General features: G+C 42.1%; 1 protein-coding gene across 1 annotated transcript; it reads left to right on the top strand.

Moving 5' to 3' along the window:
• Positions 1 to 68: 68 nt before the first annotated feature.
• LOC133340950 (cytochrome P450 3A24-like) lies at positions 69 to 16897 on the top strand. Its single transcript, XM_061549493.1, has 14 exons — positions 69 to 343; positions 2275 to 2368; positions 3898 to 3991; positions 6326 to 6378; positions 6741 to 6840; positions 8186 to 8299; positions 8406 to 8494; positions 9421 to 9569; positions 11271 to 11401; positions 11868 to 11952; positions 13802 to 13962; positions 14170 to 14396; positions 15028 to 15190; positions 15782 to 16897. Exons 2-14 carry the CDS (start codon positions 2289 to 2291, stop codon positions 15866 to 15868), a joined length of 1533 nt encoding a protein of 510 aa, XP_061405477.1. The 5' UTR covers positions 69 to 343; positions 2275 to 2288; the 3' UTR covers positions 15869 to 16897.
• Positions 16898 to 17808: the final 911 nt, after the last annotated feature.

A 17808-nucleotide genomic window follows, 5' to 3' on the forward strand; every position in this document is an offset into this window, starting at 1 on the left:
TAGTCTGTAATAAGGTAGGGCACTGATAAAGGGGTTTACAGGTATGACAGACCTTCGCTGGAATGTCAAAGTCACGACGTATTGAGTCATGTGAGAGTTTTAAATGTCTTACGGCCGCATGCTTGTACAGCTAGGTTCCGGCGGTCTCTTCGTCAAACATTGCACAACACTCGATTGCTGTTTGGTTGCACGCGGGTATGCGAAAAAGAACAAAGTCCCCATTGGTTGTCACGCTCTTACACCCAATAATTCCTACCGCAGAAACTTGATAAAAGGCACACACAGGGTTGTCGCAAGAACATAGAAGGCAAGTTGGGTGTTGGCTACAGAAGGTTCATTTGCGGTGAGTGTTGCATTATTTTGGCAGCTGAATTATACGGTGTGTAACCGAAGCGTATATAACAAAGCACAGTAATTGACATCAAACAGTGGTACTGTGATCATGTCTCTACGTCTTTCCTGCTTCTGTACACACCTACGATGTCTCGTAGAAAGTTATGATTGGAATGATATGAAAAAACCCAATCGGTATTGCTTTCAGTGGTTTGTACAACTGTGTAGGCACGCATTTTGTACTATTTTTGTGCAGATATACCGATAGTTTTCCATCAAATTTCAACGAATAAATGCTTTCCAACTACATTCCTTTTAAACTTGATCATCGCAACTTAGTTGCAGGCTAACTGGATGGAATTTCTGCAGGTCAATTACAGCTACATTTTATGTAATCAGGAATATACAGAACAGTACTGTACTTCAGTTAGTGGAGTGTTAAAGCAAAGAGTGAATCAAAGCACAAGACCCCCGTAGCAACCATTCATGACAATTGTCTGCTTGCGTATGGTGAGTTACTAAACATATTCGAACATAAACATGAGTTTATGTTCGAATATTTCCTACTCCATGGAAACCCGGTGCCTCTTATAGATTAAGCGACTTTCCTTCCAATCTCCTAAATGATTGTTTTGGTTGAAGTGTCTTCCTAAGTGTTATCATATAACACACACTGTAACATTACGTACTAAGTATTGCTTTGTGGTGAAGTGAACAGTGTTGTTTCTAATGTATAGCCTTGTCCCCTGCCATAGGATTGGGGAATTTCCACCAGCGGCTCTGAAGCACTGGATGACACAGGAGATTAGCACCGTCTCGATACGCATTTGAGCAGTAAAAAAAATACTTGAACATATCTGTCAACCCATACTGTTTACCCCGTATTCTTGTAAAGGGAAATGCTTTTCTAAATCCTTTATATTAAGTTCGCGTGCTTGCTTGCTTGCGTGCTTGCTTGCTTGCTTAGGACCGTGCAAATCTTTCGGTCGTTTTTTAACCCACTTCCCGTGATCCAATCGAGCTGACATTTTCCACACAGACTCGTTGTGTGTGACAATTAATTTTCGTGAAAAAAAATCAAAAATTTTACACTGTTTAGAGAAAACAAATTAAATATTTAATTACCAATTGCTTAATGGTGGCAGACAATCAGCTGACGCATAGGTGGCAGCCATCTCAAGCCAGAGGACGAGAGGACTCTAGCCGCCACGCATATAAAGGATTTATAGTGAAAAACTTTGTTTTTACGGGTTTACTTGTTTCAGGTCCATGCGGTGCACAGCCGTTTCAATACGGGCAATTTAAAAAAATATATTTGTGTTTCTCTCTTGTGATGGAACTTTGTAGGATGAACGTTGAGATTGATTGATAAGGTCTGAATTGGTCTGTAATGAAGTGGGGGGCACTGAGAAGGGGCTGGCAGGTATGGTATAGTGTCGGGCATAATGTAGTGTGAAGTGTAGTGTATAATGTAGTGTATAGTGTAGTGTATAGTGTAGTGTATAGTGTAGTGTATAGTGTAGTGTATAGCATACCTGTCAACCCATACGGTTTACCCGTATTCGTGTACAGGGAAATTGAGTTTTCAGGTCCATACGGCATACAGCCGTTTCAATAGGGCAAAAAAAAAAACATTTGTTTGTGTTTCTCCCTTGTGATGGGACTTTGTAATGATTATTGTTGAGCTCTATAAGGCGCGCGGGGTGACCAATAAGGTCTGAATTTGTCTCTAATAAGGTAGGATTCACTGAAAAAGGGTTGACAGGTATGTTTGAACACTACGTAACATTACACAAGCACCGATATTTTACCCGCACTGGACTTTGAGATGGTCAGGCAAAACGCATACAGTTTGCCCACTCTCGACTTGCAGAACCTGCTCAACAACAACAACATATAAATAATTATTTGTTTTATCATTTCGTCGTTTTGTGTTCACAGATTCTTCATTCGCAATGGCTGACGTGTCCAGCCTGTCTGGGATGTCTCCCTCCACCCTGGTTCTGATTGTCGCTGCGTTCGTTTTGTCTGCAATGTGAGTACTCCGCTGCTGCTGGGCCTCGGCGACTCTCTCGCCGTCACTTGACGTGACCGCTGTGGGCACATCTTGAGCACTTTGTGCGAGGTCTCGAATCGCGACGATGAATTTGTCTGTGCAGAAGCGTGAGCGATTAACTTCGGGGACAGCGAGTCAAGGCTGCTGAATGAGCATTGTTTTGAAAGCTGAATTATGATTTTTTTAATATATATTATTATATATATAATTATATAACGCAAGCAGCCGTCCTCAGGTGGAGAACAGGTCTGTCGAGGAGACAGCGTCTGTCCGAAACGTCGTGAGAATTATTTTATAATGTTTTATTTTTATTATTATATTATTTCCCTTCTACGTGACTTTACCGAAAGAACCAAGAAGATAAATCCCTGCAGTCACGAAAGCTTTAAATCGAAATTTTATTATGTTTTATTTTTATTATTTTATTATTTCCATTCTACGTGACTTTACCGAAAGAACCAAGAAGATAAATCCCTGCAGTCACGAAAGCTTTAAATCGAAATTATAATTATGTTTTATTTTTATTATTTTATTATTTCCATTCTACGTGACTTTACCGAAAGAACCAAGAAGATGAATCCCTGCAGTCACGAAAGCTTTAAATCGAAATTTTATTATGTTTTATATTTATTATTTTATTATTTCCCTTCTACGTGACTTTACCGAAAGAACCAAGAAGATGAATCCCTGCAGTCACGAAAGCTTTAAATCGAAATTAAAATCTCCACATATACACAACATACATCGAACCAAAACCATCAGTCGTACGGTCTTCTGCGAACTCTGCTTGTCGTGAATCAATACTGCTGGAATTACGCAGTCCCAGAAGACCGTGCTGCTGATGGTTTGTGGAGGATTATTTTGGTTAAATGTGAAGAGCTGGCGATTTGTGAAGCAGGAAATTCTTTGCCTATCCGTTTTGTATGGACGTATGTTGAACTTCTTTCGCGCCGTACGTAGCCAACGATAGCATTGGGTCCACAGGCTAATTGTGGCATGGAGCTTGTGCACTGCGTATGCTTTGTAAAGTTCAAGTTCATTTATTAGGTATAGCCCTGTGAGCCATTCGGCTCTTGAATCGGGTGCAACCGCAACAAACAAAAACAAAAACATGAACAAAAAACATCTTAAAGTGAATATGTGACTTAGTGCAAACAGAAAATTCATGAAAAGACAGCAAAATATTGCAGAAAAAACACCGTACACCAACGCTGTGTGCAAAAATCCCAGTGGGATGCAAGTCAAACAACAACAACAACAAAAGGACACTTTAATGGTTACATGCTCGGAAAAAATCGGTATAAAAAATTTATGTATGGCAACTTTATTTAAACAAAACATTTGGACACATTAAGAGAGGAACACAGAGGTACCGTGACATTTTACACAACAAATACCCCACTAAAGAGTCGCAGATCATTTAATTTGATCAAAAATTATTGGTTCAATTATATCTAACATTTATAACCTATATCGCCCTGCAAAATAAAACATCTGTTGTCTCCCAGTGCCATGCTATGGCCGTACAGAATCTTCAAGAAGATGGGCGTACCTGGGCCGACACCTCTGCCATTCTTGGGAACATTCTTCCACTACAGCCAGGTATGTTTCACCTTCTAGATTTTGAAGTTTTCGTGACTGCAAGGATTCATACTCTTTGTTTTTTTCGGTAAAGTCACGTAGGTAAAAAAATAAATAAATGAAACTTCTTGTCTCGTTGTCTGTTAAAAACTCTAACAGATAAGTGGAAATCCTCCCCGTCGAGGGCATTCATTCTAGATTTGAAGTTTTCGTGACTGCAAAGATTCATACTCTTTGGTTTTTTCGGTAAAGTCACGTAGGTGACATACAAGGTTTCACCTTGTATGGGATTCGATGAGATTGAGTTCAAACTACGCGAGAGCCCCGTGGAGATGACCTGACCACTCTTTTTTTCAAGGAAGAACTGGGAACATTGAAACCAATACAATGTATCATACCAGGGGCGGTTTCTTCATTAGGGCGATTGGGCGACGCACCTACCAATGTCATTGAACCACAGAGTCACGCTAGCCGTCACTGTGCCTCTGGATATAGTCCAATCAGCGTCATGTCACATTCTGTGGAGTACCGCCTCTTTTTGGGCGATTTCACTCCGGCTGAGAATCGCCCCGAGTGGCCCCATAGACTCACATTGAAAGATGTTTTTTTTCGAACGGTGGGCGCTCCAATGCATTCTCTATGGCTTCCGGGAGAGCTTGCACTAACGTGCTTACGTCATCATACGTGCTAACGTCATCATACGTAAGCACGTTTCATCCAACAATATAATTTATCGCCACCTAGTGGAATCTTTAATAAAATAAACTTGAGTGGTTTGTTTTAATAGTGAGTATAGAAACAAACAAGATGTATTGTAAGAGTCACTTTATTTTTCATTAATATTAAAGAAGTGAAGTTGCCTTTACATGCTTAAGCTGTTAATGTATCCATTGCATGGGTGGACCTTATCCTTATCAATCATCCAGACATTTGCCCCCCCTGAGAGATTTTGCAGGAGCCGCCACTGTATCATACATATTCGGAGAGTTGCATGGCATTTACATGCAACCACAAAGCCTAAAGCGAAATAAAGTAAAATCACCAGGCAGATTGCAAATCATGTCAAACTCAAATTAAACACAATTAAAATAGATACATATTTAAGTGAGATATACGTTCAAAACACATTCATATATTACAGTAATTCAATTGAATAGCCCGATTTTAAAGTGCATGCAATCTAGTTTCATTTATAAGTCATCATGTATGGCAGGTTATAACAGTAGCTTCCCAAAGGCCTACATTTTCCTATTTTAACTCATCCTTTATGCTGTCAACCCAGCACAAGGATGAGCATTTGAGGACTGTTTCATGAATAGAAATGAGTATCCTCATACAGTAGTATCCAAAGTTATTGTATCAGGATATTGTTGAGGAATCCTAAAAGAATACAGAGACAAGGTGTGAACTACCTCGCCTGGTATACAGGAGGTATTGGGTTCGATCCTGACGCCTGCATATTGCAAGCTTGTATGTTCTCCCTGTGGTTGCGTGACATTTTCTCCGGGTCCTCCGGTTTTCCCTCCACATTTAGAAAAATGCATTTCGAGTATTTGGCTGCGATATATTTCCACGTGATAAGCCACTTAGTTAAGCTATCATTTATGGGCAGGTCACTTCTGAAAAAATTAACCCGTAAAAACAAAGTTCTTCACTATAAATCCTTTATATGCGTGGCGGCTAGAGTCCTCTCTTCCTCTGGCTTGAGATGGCTGCCACCTATGGGTCAGATGATTGCATTGCACCATTAAGCAATTGGTAATTAAATATAATATTTTTGTCCTAAAAAGTGTAAAATTTTGGAAAAAATTTTTCACGAACATAAATATCAGCTCGATTGGATCACGGTCGTAAGCAAGCAAGCAAACTTAATATAAAGGATTTAAAAAGAGCTATATAGTTCAGTGGGCCTTAACTGGTTAAGCAAAAATAGTTTAATAGTTTAAATGTGCCGGCTTACCAGCTTGGTTCTATTAGTGACGAGACTGATACCAAACCTCAACAAATTATGGTTGTCAACGTCATCAGCCATGATCAATCCACTGCTGGATAAAGGCTTCCCCAAGCTAATTTCAGCTAGCACCCGTACACAAGCCGATGGCATTGCTCTATCTCCACAGTGAACGTCCCCTCAGGAACATTCCTTCACTTTGGCTGCCACTTTATCCGTATTCGTGACCATCAGTCATTATCTGCACCTCAACCTGATTGTGGCTGATGGCATCATTTCTGTCAGCACCGGGACAAAACTGGCCTTTTACCCCACTCCACCCTACGACAATAATGTGCATAAGCCAACGGTTAAACTTATGACATAGAACTCACACGCTGTTTTCTTCTTGATTGTTTTCACAGGGTTTCAGAGAATTTGATGAAAAGAGTTTCAAGAAGTATGGGAGAATCTGGGGGTAAGTTACTATTGTTTGCTCGACATTTTATAAAAGTCGCGCGTATGCGTGTGTATACATGTAACGTATTTTGTGTAATGCTACTTTAAAATTTGTAAAAATTTAAACAACCTCATAAATCTATGTTTAGTTAGACAGTGCAAGATGAGTTTGGTAAAGCACTGAAACCGCTTACAATTCTTTTTGTGGTGTGGAGTGATATGTAGTGAGGATAACATGCTGTTATTCAATAAAGTTGTTGCTATGTTGAAGAGCGATCCACAAATATTGTTAAATGTGTGTGGATCGCTCTCCAACATACCAGTGCGCCGAGCAATAAACATTTGACGTGTTAGTTCACGTGACATTTTTTTTGAAACCAGGACTTACGATGGCCGGTTGCCTCTGCTCGTGGTGGCTGACACAAGCATGCTGAAAACAATCCTGGTGAAGGATTCCCTGGAGTTCTTCACCAACCGCCGAGTAAGCGAGCGCCAAGTCACCCAAATACGAATGAGAAATGGCAATGTGAGGTTCATGGCATGTGTCTATGTATAGATAACTAGACATTTCATTCATACCTAACATCATATATCTTAAATTGCCTTGTACCTTTATTTTATTTTATCCTCATTTTACCAGGTAAGGCCCACTGAGATATATAGCTCTTTTTCAGAAGCGACCTGGCCACAAATGATAGCTCAACGAAGTGGCTTATTGCGTGTAAATTTATTAGCAGCCAGATACTCTAAACGCGTGTTTCTAATTGTGGAGGGGACCCAAAGAAAAATGTACGCGAACACCTTAATGAAAACAAAAAAACATTGTGTATCAGCCTTTTGCAAGTCCCACTGCTAAACGAAGGGCTCCTACACTGCATTGGTCATTGGAGTTTGTTTGACCAAACCCCACAACGCCGGCCACCATAGTATCGTAAACAGCGCGCATGGGACCAGTTCAAACATCACTCACTGCTGGTGTTAGCCACGCCATGACATCGAATCAGGTCACTAAGTGCATAGTCACTATACTTTGCACCTATCTTATACTTTACACTCCTATCGTTTTTTTTTATTGTTTGTTGTTGCAACGTTCTGACCCGCCCCGACTGGACATCTGTGAAAAAGAGCTTTATATCTCTTCGGATTCCCCTAGTATAAATAAATATTATGATTTTGATAGGGACGTTCATTAACCATTGTGCCATGATTCCAACCGGAATGTAATGTCACTCTTCTCCGAGTCCCAATGCCTCATTGTCCAAATGTCCCGTCGTACATTTTATGTGCCGATGTCACATTAAGCTGAGCTCCAGGAAAACTAAATGCATATTGGCTTGGGTAGACAGAAACATTTCACCCTCCATATATGACTTTAGAAATCGCCATGTCTGCATCGAAACACAAGAATGCATATGGTTGAAATATGTTTGGTTTTGCTGTAATGATGTCAATAAATTAATCCGGTGCAATAAATATAAAGTGTGTATCTTGCTTACTTTTTGTTGAGAAATAATCTGTTGCTCTTTGCAGCTTTAATGATTCTGATGTTTGTCTGCAGTTTTAAAATATTTCCAACAGTTTACTACAAGTTGAATGGCTTTTTAAATGATAATCACCTAAATATCCAAGACTATTCTTAAAATATGTGTGAAACTACGAAATACATTTTTAGGGTATACACATTACTAACAATTTCATTATCCAATTCCTGCAACTTTATGAAATATATGAAATAGTATTTTTTGGTAAACTGTATTCCCATGTTAATGTGTTTGATTATTTTAACTGTTACATGTGCTTTCCTTGTTCTGTTATTTTTTACATAGAGTTTCGGGCTGAATGGACCCTTCAAGGAAGCTATGAGCTTAGTTAATGATGAGAAGTGGAAGCGCATCCGTAGCGTCCTGTCCCCAACTTTCAGTGGTGGCAAAATCAAGCAGGTAAAAGAACCTAAAAAGTCGATGATTGTTTCTTTTTTCAGTCGTGTTGATAGATCCAAAGTACGTTTGTACCAAATACTAAACAAAAGTTCCTCTCTTTTTTTAGATGTGCCCACTGATTGTACGCTGTGCTGATGCACTCGTGAAGAACCTCCACGAAAAAAGCCAGTCTGGGAAGTTAGTGGACCTAAAAGAGTAAGTGCATGAAGCATTTGAGAAAACACATTTCAACACGATAATTGGTTCTTTACCCTTCTATCTGGCAACAAAACTGACACCTTTTTGCAAGGAGTCATGTTTGCATAGACCGCAATACCTGCAGTCATAATACAAACAAAAGAACATAACTCTGATAATGTGCACTGTCCTTGAAGTTGATTGGTCCACACCCGAGACAGCTTTCCTTAGAGCCTAGTCTCATATGGGTTGGACCAGATGACGCCTTTTGGCTGTCTCGGGTGTGGACCAATCAACTTCAAGGACAGTGCACATTATCAGAGTTATGTTCTTTTGTTTGTATTATGACTGCAGGTATTGCGGTCTATGCAAACATGACTCCTTGCAAAAAGGTGTCAGTTTTGTTGCCAGATAGAAGGGTAAAGAACCAATTATCATATTTTTACTGGCAAATGAGGTCCCCATAGTGTACATTTCAACACGTCCTGTGAGTGATGAGAGGGAATGGTGAGTGGAGGCTGGAAAACAAGTAAAAGTAAGACATGCAAGGCGATTTCTCGACATCAAAATGTGAGATCGTAATGCTCACCTCGGTCCTTCCATCATGCCTTGCATGTCACGTGACATCACCAAACTTGCATGTATCATGCAAACTGCGTGTATCATGCAGTACGGTGATGGTTACCGTCGTGCATTTTACTTCCAAAAAAGCCTTTGGTGGGATTTTTGGTCGTACATATCTTCATATGGATGGATATCGGCAGGGTTAATTGAAGATGTTATTGTACATAAGTATTCAATGTACACTTCAGTGTGATACATGTGTGCATTTGGGAAAAGTTCAATTGTAATTTCCAGTCCACGTGTCAAGTTTTATAGATCAGTGCATTGCGGGTCAGTATACCCTAACGTCGTGGTATTGATGTGAATTTTGCCTCTGCTAGGACATTTGGGGCGTACAGCATGGACGTGATCGCAAGCTCGGCATTCAGTACAGACGTGGACTCTCAGAATAACCCCAACGATCCATTCGTCATTAATGGGAAAAGCATTTTCAAGATCAACTTATTGAACCCTTTGGTTGCAATAGTCGGTAAGCATGGTAACTTTACAATTGACACATCTAGGCAAATGGTTTTGTTTTACGGGCATTAAGTACATTTCTGCAAAGAGGCAATTTTGCCAATACAACAATATATCTTGTTCCATCTCTATTCCAGTGTATGTTTATGACCAAGTCATTGCCTGATTTTGAGATTGGACATGGTGCAGCAGGTGAAACGGAGATAGGATAAAGAGAGGTAATATTCGGACGTGGATATTTTAAGACGGAGTTTGAGATTACAAGGATGCCACCACCCCTTCCAGAGGAGCCGTTGTCCCGTGTAGAGGTGGTGTGTCCTGGGAGGGTGGCTTCAGAGAGGGCATAGAGCTCAATGTGTGTGCCTCATCTCACGTTGGCCAGTGTTGTGGGAACTGTGTGAGTTGTTGGTTGGCCAGTGTTGTGGGAACAACACAGTGTTGTAGGAACAACACAGTGTTGTGGGAACAACACAGTGTTGTGGGAACAACACTGGCCACTGTGAGTTGTTGATGACGCGCGTGTGAGTTGTTATCCTTCCCCAACACCTCCGATTAGCGCGGTTGGCTCCATAAGCAGACTCGGTGGCACGCGGCTAGTAAATCATAGCCTGGAGCAAAACGCCCTTGGCAGGGATTAAGTAGGGAACTCAAATATGCTCGGCGAGTTCACCCCGTGGTGCCCTTATAAAACTCAACGTTTAACCTACTCACGCCGGCTTGTGCCCGCCCTCACAGTCGGCCATATTTGCGGAATACACCACGCCGCCGTTGACCCTGGCCATTGACCGAGCAACCCAACGTTACTACCAGCTCCCTCCGCAGGAATGTGTTTTAGGGGGTAAACGACTCTTTTGTCCTTGGGGCCCCAGTGGATATCTGTGAGAAAAAATCAGCTTCATAGCTCATTCGATTTCTCCAAGATAAGTAAATATTCTGATTCTGGGGACGTGTGGGGATTCCCAGTGGCAGCGGAGTGGTTAAATTAACGCAGAAACCTGAGTTCGATCCGTGGTCTTGGCTCACAGTGGCAAGTAATATATTTGAACTGATGCTGGGCCTCCCTCCCCCATACCTTCAGCAACCCACACACTAGCATGGTGAGGTGTGGGCAAAAAATAAAAACCCCACACGATGCGGGGAAGGCCTTTTATCCTGCAGTGGATTTACAAAAGCTTGTGAATAATGATGTTATTTGATATACAGCTCTCCCTCTCTTCATGAGGTAGATGCATTCCAAAAAAAGAACACACAAAGCGAAATCGTGTAGCATGTGACTGCACGGTCACCTAACCCACAATGCACTGCATGAGGCAGCTGCCTGCCAAAGAGTGTATCCAGTACACACAACGTCGACCCACGCCCGACGCATAGCTGCACATGTGAATTCAAACCGTGTGTAGGGGTGTCAGCGGAAGGATTCCCACCAATAGGAGGGTTAGTGGGAGGGGTAATCGAGGAGATATAAGGGGAGAACGGACGGGAAGAAGGGGCCTTTGGCGGGGACGAGATTGGGACGGCTGGGGACAGGTGTGGATGGGAGAAAAGGATTAAAAGACAAACCCCCTGCAATCTTGTGTCGGCTCTCCTTTACACGTGTAACATAGCAAATTGTGGGTAGAAATAGGCTCGCCGCATATACGCGAAATTGCAAAAACCGAACCCGCATAAAGCGACGGAAATCTGTACATTGTCACTGTTTTCTCTTTTACAGCGGTCTTGCCAGAGCTTGTCCCGCCGCTAGAATTCTTGGGATTATCTTTTTTCCCAAAACAAGCTTGCTCGTTCTTCACGAAAATTGTCCGGCAGATGGTAAAGCAACGCCAGAAGGGGCTTCATGACATGGTGAGTCCGTTTCAACAATGCTCTTTTTCAATATTGGTTATGTTTGATATTACAATAAGACATTTTAACATAATTTTTCATACTCTCTGGTTCTTTCTTTAAAGTCACGTACGTAGAAATAATAATAAAAGAAACACGACATGACTTTATCGAAAGAACCAGAGATTATGGATTCCTGCAGTCACGAAAGCTTCAAATCATTATTTTTCATATATAAGTGCAGATAAATTGTAATACAGCAGTAAAGTATTGCATGACTGAAGGCACGTATGTATGTATGTATGTTGAACTTCTTTTGCACCGTACGTAGCCAACCATGCTAATGGGAGGTGCGGGGGAAGGACAACAAACTAAACACAAAAAGTTGTTTTCAATCGAGATTTTATGTATGGTACATCTGTTGATGTTTTGTCCAGAGAATGTGAAATCTAACATATCATAAAATTGTGGAATTTTTTGTGTCTAGGGGCGAGTCGACTTTCTTCAATTGATGGTGGATGTTCAACTTTCTAAATCCATGCAAAATGGAGCTAATCCTCATTCAGACAAATGTAGGTATTTTTTTTGACATATCTAATGAAATAACATTCACAGGTTCACTTTCAAATCACACCCATTCACAGTTTTTACTTCATTAAGAGTGTACAATCCAAGATATTTAGGTCGATTACGGTGAATAACGAACATGTATAAAAATGTCACTATGCTCTCAATGTGAAACACTGTAGTTCATGTTTACAATACCATTTTTAAAAGATTGTCCTGAATGCTCATTTTGGGAAAGAAAGCACTTTTTCAATGAACTCAATTGAAGGGGTTGTAATAACAATCATGAGGTCACCCGAGCCTATATAATTCCTAGCACAGTACACACAATACGATATAATGTACAGTTCTAGGACCACACCATCCAGGATGCACCCGATCTGATCATATCTCAAGCTTAGCAAGTCGTCATAGCGCTTATGGGGCTAATATCAGGTCGACAGACAGCGGGAAAACGTTTGGATATCTTAAAATGTAGCGGTCACACCAGACCCTGCCACGTCTACAAGATGCGCACAATGCACCTTACAAACCGTCTGCTGGGCAGAAGACCTTATCTGGTCAGCGACGGAAACCCACACGACTGGAGGAAAGCAACGGTCCAGCCTCTGTGACGGGCGGAATGGCAGAGTGCAGCCAGCCACCATCAAAACAACGGCCCTAACCATCAAAACCACCGCCCCCACCATCAAAACCACCGCCCCCACCATCAAAACCACCGCTCCCACCATTAAAACCACCGCCCCCACCATTAAAACCACCGCCCACCACCATCAAAACCACTACCCCCACCATCAAAACCATGGCCCCCACCATCAAATCCACCGCCCCCACCATTAAAACCACCGCCCCCACCATCAAAACCACAGCCCCCACCATCAAAACCACCGCCCCCACCATCAAAACCACTGCCCCCACCATCAAAACCATGCCCACCATCAAAACCACCGCCCCCACCATCAAAACCACTGCCCCCACCAATAAAACCACCACCCCCACCATCAAAACCACGACCCACCATCAAAACCACCGCCCACCATCAAAACCACCACCGCCCACCATCAAAACTACCACCCCCACCATCAAAACCACCGCCCACCATAAAAACCACCGCCCACCATAAAAACCACGCCACCATCAAAACCACCACCCCCACCATCAAAACCACCGCCCACCATCAAAACCACCACCGCCCACCATCAAAACCAGGATCGCGCGCAACTGTTGCCTGGCTGCTCCTCCTGAAGGGGGCTTCCTGAAGGCCTCCCTAGACTGAACGACACAAACCCTGAGACCGTCGCACCGTTGATGAGGAACTCCTCATGAGACTAGGACCTCAGCGGGCTCTTGCCGTTCTCTTGTTATACTTTTTGTGCTCTTCGATCGCATGCGATGAATATGCACGGTACAATCGTGCAAATTACCAAAACAGTCGGAATTTAACTCATTGTGCGATGGCATATTAATGCCAGGAGCTTTTGCCGGGTAGTGGCGGCGCACGCCTGTAATCCAGCACAATAGAGGCGAGAGATTGTGGATCACACGAATGTTGTTGATGCTCCCTTCTGATGCATGTCGAAATGCCATACCCTGGTTTGCCAGGAAAAGGAGGCGCAGCAAAGTATGGACTAATATCACGCGTCTCTTCTGTATGGGATAGAGTGTTGCCCCCTCGCATGCATTGCTTTTCTCCGGGTAATTGTTGGCACCAGCTCGCCGCTGGACTGCTGTCCATGCGTTTGTAGGTTCCTCATAAATTGTGAGATGAAGTGCACTTAACAATGCTGTATAAAACGTTACAGAACAAGATATATTTCACACTGCATCTTCCTTGTTGTCTGTTTCATTTTACAGATCTGACCGACAGTGAACTGGAGGCGCAGGCGATCTTGTTCCTTCTGGCTGGTTATGAGACCTCAAGCACAGCCATCACCTTCGTGGCCTATTGCCTTGCTTGTAACCCTGACGTCCAGACTAAAGTCCAGCAAGAGATCGATAAATTTCTCCCGAATGACGTAAGACTTACCTTTTCAAATTAAATTGAATCGCCACAGTTCAAAACACTATTCTACACTGCAATGAGAAAGGTGTATTTACATGAGCTTCATGTTTCAAAGTCTGAAAGGCATATACTATATAATAAACTATTCTAGAATGTGTTTCGAATGAAATGATAATTATTCATTAATTTGTGTAAATATATCTATCTAACCTTTGTGCAGACTCTTCCAAGTTACGAGATTCTGAAGCAGATGGAGTATCTGGACATGGTCGTGAGCGAAACTCTGCGCATGTACCCACCAACATCTCGTACGGACCGCGTCTGTAAAAAGACGACGGTTGTGAATGACCTGGTCATCCCCAAGGGTATGGTTGTCGCCGCACCAATATGGGTGCTCCACTACGACCCGCAGTACTGGGACGAACCTGAAGAGTTCCGGCCGGAACGGTGAGCAAATCTCTTTCAAATTTGAATGCATTTGAAAACTGAATTTTACGTGTCAAGTATTTAAAACATGGATCAATTCTATCTGGAAATACTTGAAACCTAGGTTTCAGGTCATAGCGTAGGCAACGGAAAGATAGAGATATAGTTAGTTCAAGCCATATGAAGGCCATTTTATGTTTTAATGGCCCATTGACTGCAGACAGGATTATTTTTTGTTCGCCAATTTTTCCCAAAGGTGTTATTTTGAACAGCTTACAATTAAAGTTGAAAGTGTGAGCTATGTCCATCTCATCTGTCTGTCGTGGCGTGGTCATGGTCTTTCTCATCGCGATTTATCCAATTAAAAAATGCTTTCATGTAAAGCTGTGTTGATGAATTTGTTTGATGTGAATACCTTGCTTTGGACCTGTATCTCTTCCACTTTGATCTCCAAGAGATCCAATTCCAGAGCAAAGTGGCCTCAAAAGCATGGATTGTCTTCCCTCTGTGTGAATTCCCCAAATGAAGGTCGATTTTGCTTTTCAATTTGAACTTCTCGTGACTATCTGGATAAACCGAATATCACTGCTCTTAAGCTAGCGCCACTTGTTAGTCAATGGATTCTGCGTGTGCACGACTGTGAATTGTGCAGATTCACCAAGGAGGCCAAGGAGGCGCGTGACCCCTACTGCTACCTGCCCTTCGGCCATGGCCCCAGGAACTGCATCGGCATGCGCTTTGCCCTGATGTCTTTGAAGATCGCTGTCTGTCGCATCCTGCAGCGCTGCTCCTTCCACGCGTGCAGCGAGACCACGGTGCACGATCACACCTCCTCCGCTCTTTACTATTCACAAACAAGTGATTTTATGTCATTAGACATCCTTTGCCAGTACCAAAATATAATAATAGGGGTTTTCCCCTTTTTTCTGGCAAACACAACTGAAACCTTTTTACAAGGATTCATGTCTGCATTAACCACAATACTTGCAGTCAAAATGCAAACAAAAAACATACTATGATAATATATTATATATTATATTTTGGTACTGGCAAAGGAGGACTAATGATGTAGATGCTCACCCCGGGCCCTCATTACTTTGATAGTGCATTGTCTTTGAGCTGTTCGCATGTGGGCGTCCTCTGGTCAAGCACCAATTGGGTCGAGGCTCAAATGAAAGCTGTCCCTGGTGTGGACCAATCAGTTTCAAGGACAATCCATATATTATCATATTATGTTTTTTGTTTGCATTCTGACTGCAAGTATTGTGGTTAATGCAGACATGAATCCTTGTAAAAAGGTTTCAGTTTTGTTGCCAGAAAAAAAGCAGAAAACCCCTATTATTATATTAAGTGATTTTATGGTTTTATGGAAACGCTAACATGTAATATTACCTTTTTTCCTTCAGATTCCACCAAAACTTACAAAGAATCCATTCATACAACTGGAAAAACCACTTTTGGTGCAAGTTTTGGAAAGAAAGAAAGGGGGCTGATGTACGAGCAAAATCAAAATCACGGCTCCAGAGAAAAAGAAGACTTGAGAGATGTAAAAAAAAAACTATTCGGAGAGCTACCTGTAGTGCCAATTCGAAGTGCTATCTTAACACAGTGCTGAAAGTTCATTTACAAACAAATTATATTATGCTATATAGATTTATATAGTGCTTTCGACCAAGACGAATTTACAATAACTACAAAATTGTACATTAGATGAGAGCGGTTAAAATAAAGTGGGGTAATTAAATGTATTTGTGTAGTTATGGCTCCAGTAAGGAGGACAGGTGGGAGTGGTGAAGGAGGGGTTGGGGTAGTGACAGGGGTAGTCGTAGTGACACGGGTCGGGGTAGTGATAGGGGTTTGGGTAGGCCTGGTCGTAGCTGGGGGGCAGGGAGTAGCAGTAGGATAGGCAAGGCAGAAGAGATTGATAGTTTTAAGGGAGGAACGGAAGCAGGTTATAGTGAAGCTGATTTTTTTTTATGTGCAGTGGGAATTTGTTTGCAGTGAAGGGGAGCAAGAAGGGAAAGGAAAGAGTGACTGGGCGCATGGCGAGGGAGGCCCATAGAGGGACAGTAGAGATTGGGAGCATGGATAGGATAGAGTAATATATAAGAGAAGCAAGATAAGGTGGGGCAAGATCACAGACTAGGGTGAGACATTTAAACAGACAGCGATAATATACAGGGCGCCAGTGTATTTTGGAAAGTCGAGCAGAAGTGTGGGAATTGTGGGGGGAGGTTAAAAATTATCTGGGCTGAAGTGAATTGTATCGGTTGGAGTGGAGGAAGGCGGAGAAGGAGATAGTTGCATTAGTCAAAGTGATATTGAAAACGAGAAAAGGAACGAAACCGTGACTGGGCGCAGGGTTTTAAAAATGTTTTTGCAATAAAATTTCTAAGATTGTTTAATAGTTTGCTGATTCATAGTTGTGTGTCTAAATGCAGTTCAGTAGATATCTGCTGTTTTTATTGAGTTATACTCTTCATGTGTTACACACCGATAATAAAGTGTGCGCATTGACATTCTGTTGAGTGTTGGGTAGTGCCTATTTCTGTGGGTCAATTTGAAGCAGTGGAAATTCCACATTCTTACGGTGGTGACCAGTACGACCTTAAAACAGCTACTGTTGAGTTACCATGTGTTATTGCTCACCAGTTGAGGCTCGATTTACAGATCCAATAAAGTTTACGTACTGACTTAATTATTGTTTTTTAACGTACAGTATGACTCGTATCTTGTGTTTTTTATAGAGTGCCTTTGATCAAGGCGCTTAAAAAAATACGGGTAAAACAAGGACACAATTCTATGGTTCTTTCGGTAAAGTCACGTAGATAGAAAAATAATAACAAAATAATAAAAATGAAAATAAAGTGAATAAAAAATAATAAAATATCACAAAGTTTCGATCGCAACACAAGCGGTCGTCATCAGGAACAGGGAGGTTAGCGGCTGAGTGCAAACTGTTTATAAAGGTTTAGAGATGGGCGAGGCAGCTAATGTTAATGTAAGAGAGGGCTCCAACACCGGCAGTAGGTCTGCACCAATCACAGAGCTGTTTATAAAGGTTTAGAGATGGGCGAGGCAGCTAATGTTAATGTAAGAGAGGGCTCCAACACCGGCAGTAGGTCTACACCAATCAAAGCATTGCATCTCGCTCCACACACCCACACTGCTGACGGTGGAGGTGGACAAGAAAACATAAATCAAGTCACGACCCAAAGTGGTTGATGACATCTTTCCAATGATTGCGGAGTTTAAAACCGTCTTCTCGGTTGAAATTGTGTCTGTGTCTGTATATATGGATGGCTTCGTGAACGAATCTTTGTTGATAGCCAGTCGGCTTGCAAAGTACCATCGTCTTAGAGAAATCAATTTCACGTGAGCCACCCGCATTAAAGTAATGATCAGCCACGGCAGAAGTATTGGTCCTGCCGTG

Source organism: Lethenteron reissneri, chromosome 10, assembly GCF_015708825.2.
Source record: "Lethenteron reissneri isolate LAM-NWPU_2019-01 chromosome 10, ASM1570882v1, whole genome shotgun sequence".
In the NCBI taxonomy this organism is placed as follows: domain Eukaryota; kingdom Metazoa; phylum Chordata; class Hyperoartia; order Petromyzontiformes; family Petromyzontidae; genus Lethenteron; species Lethenteron reissneri.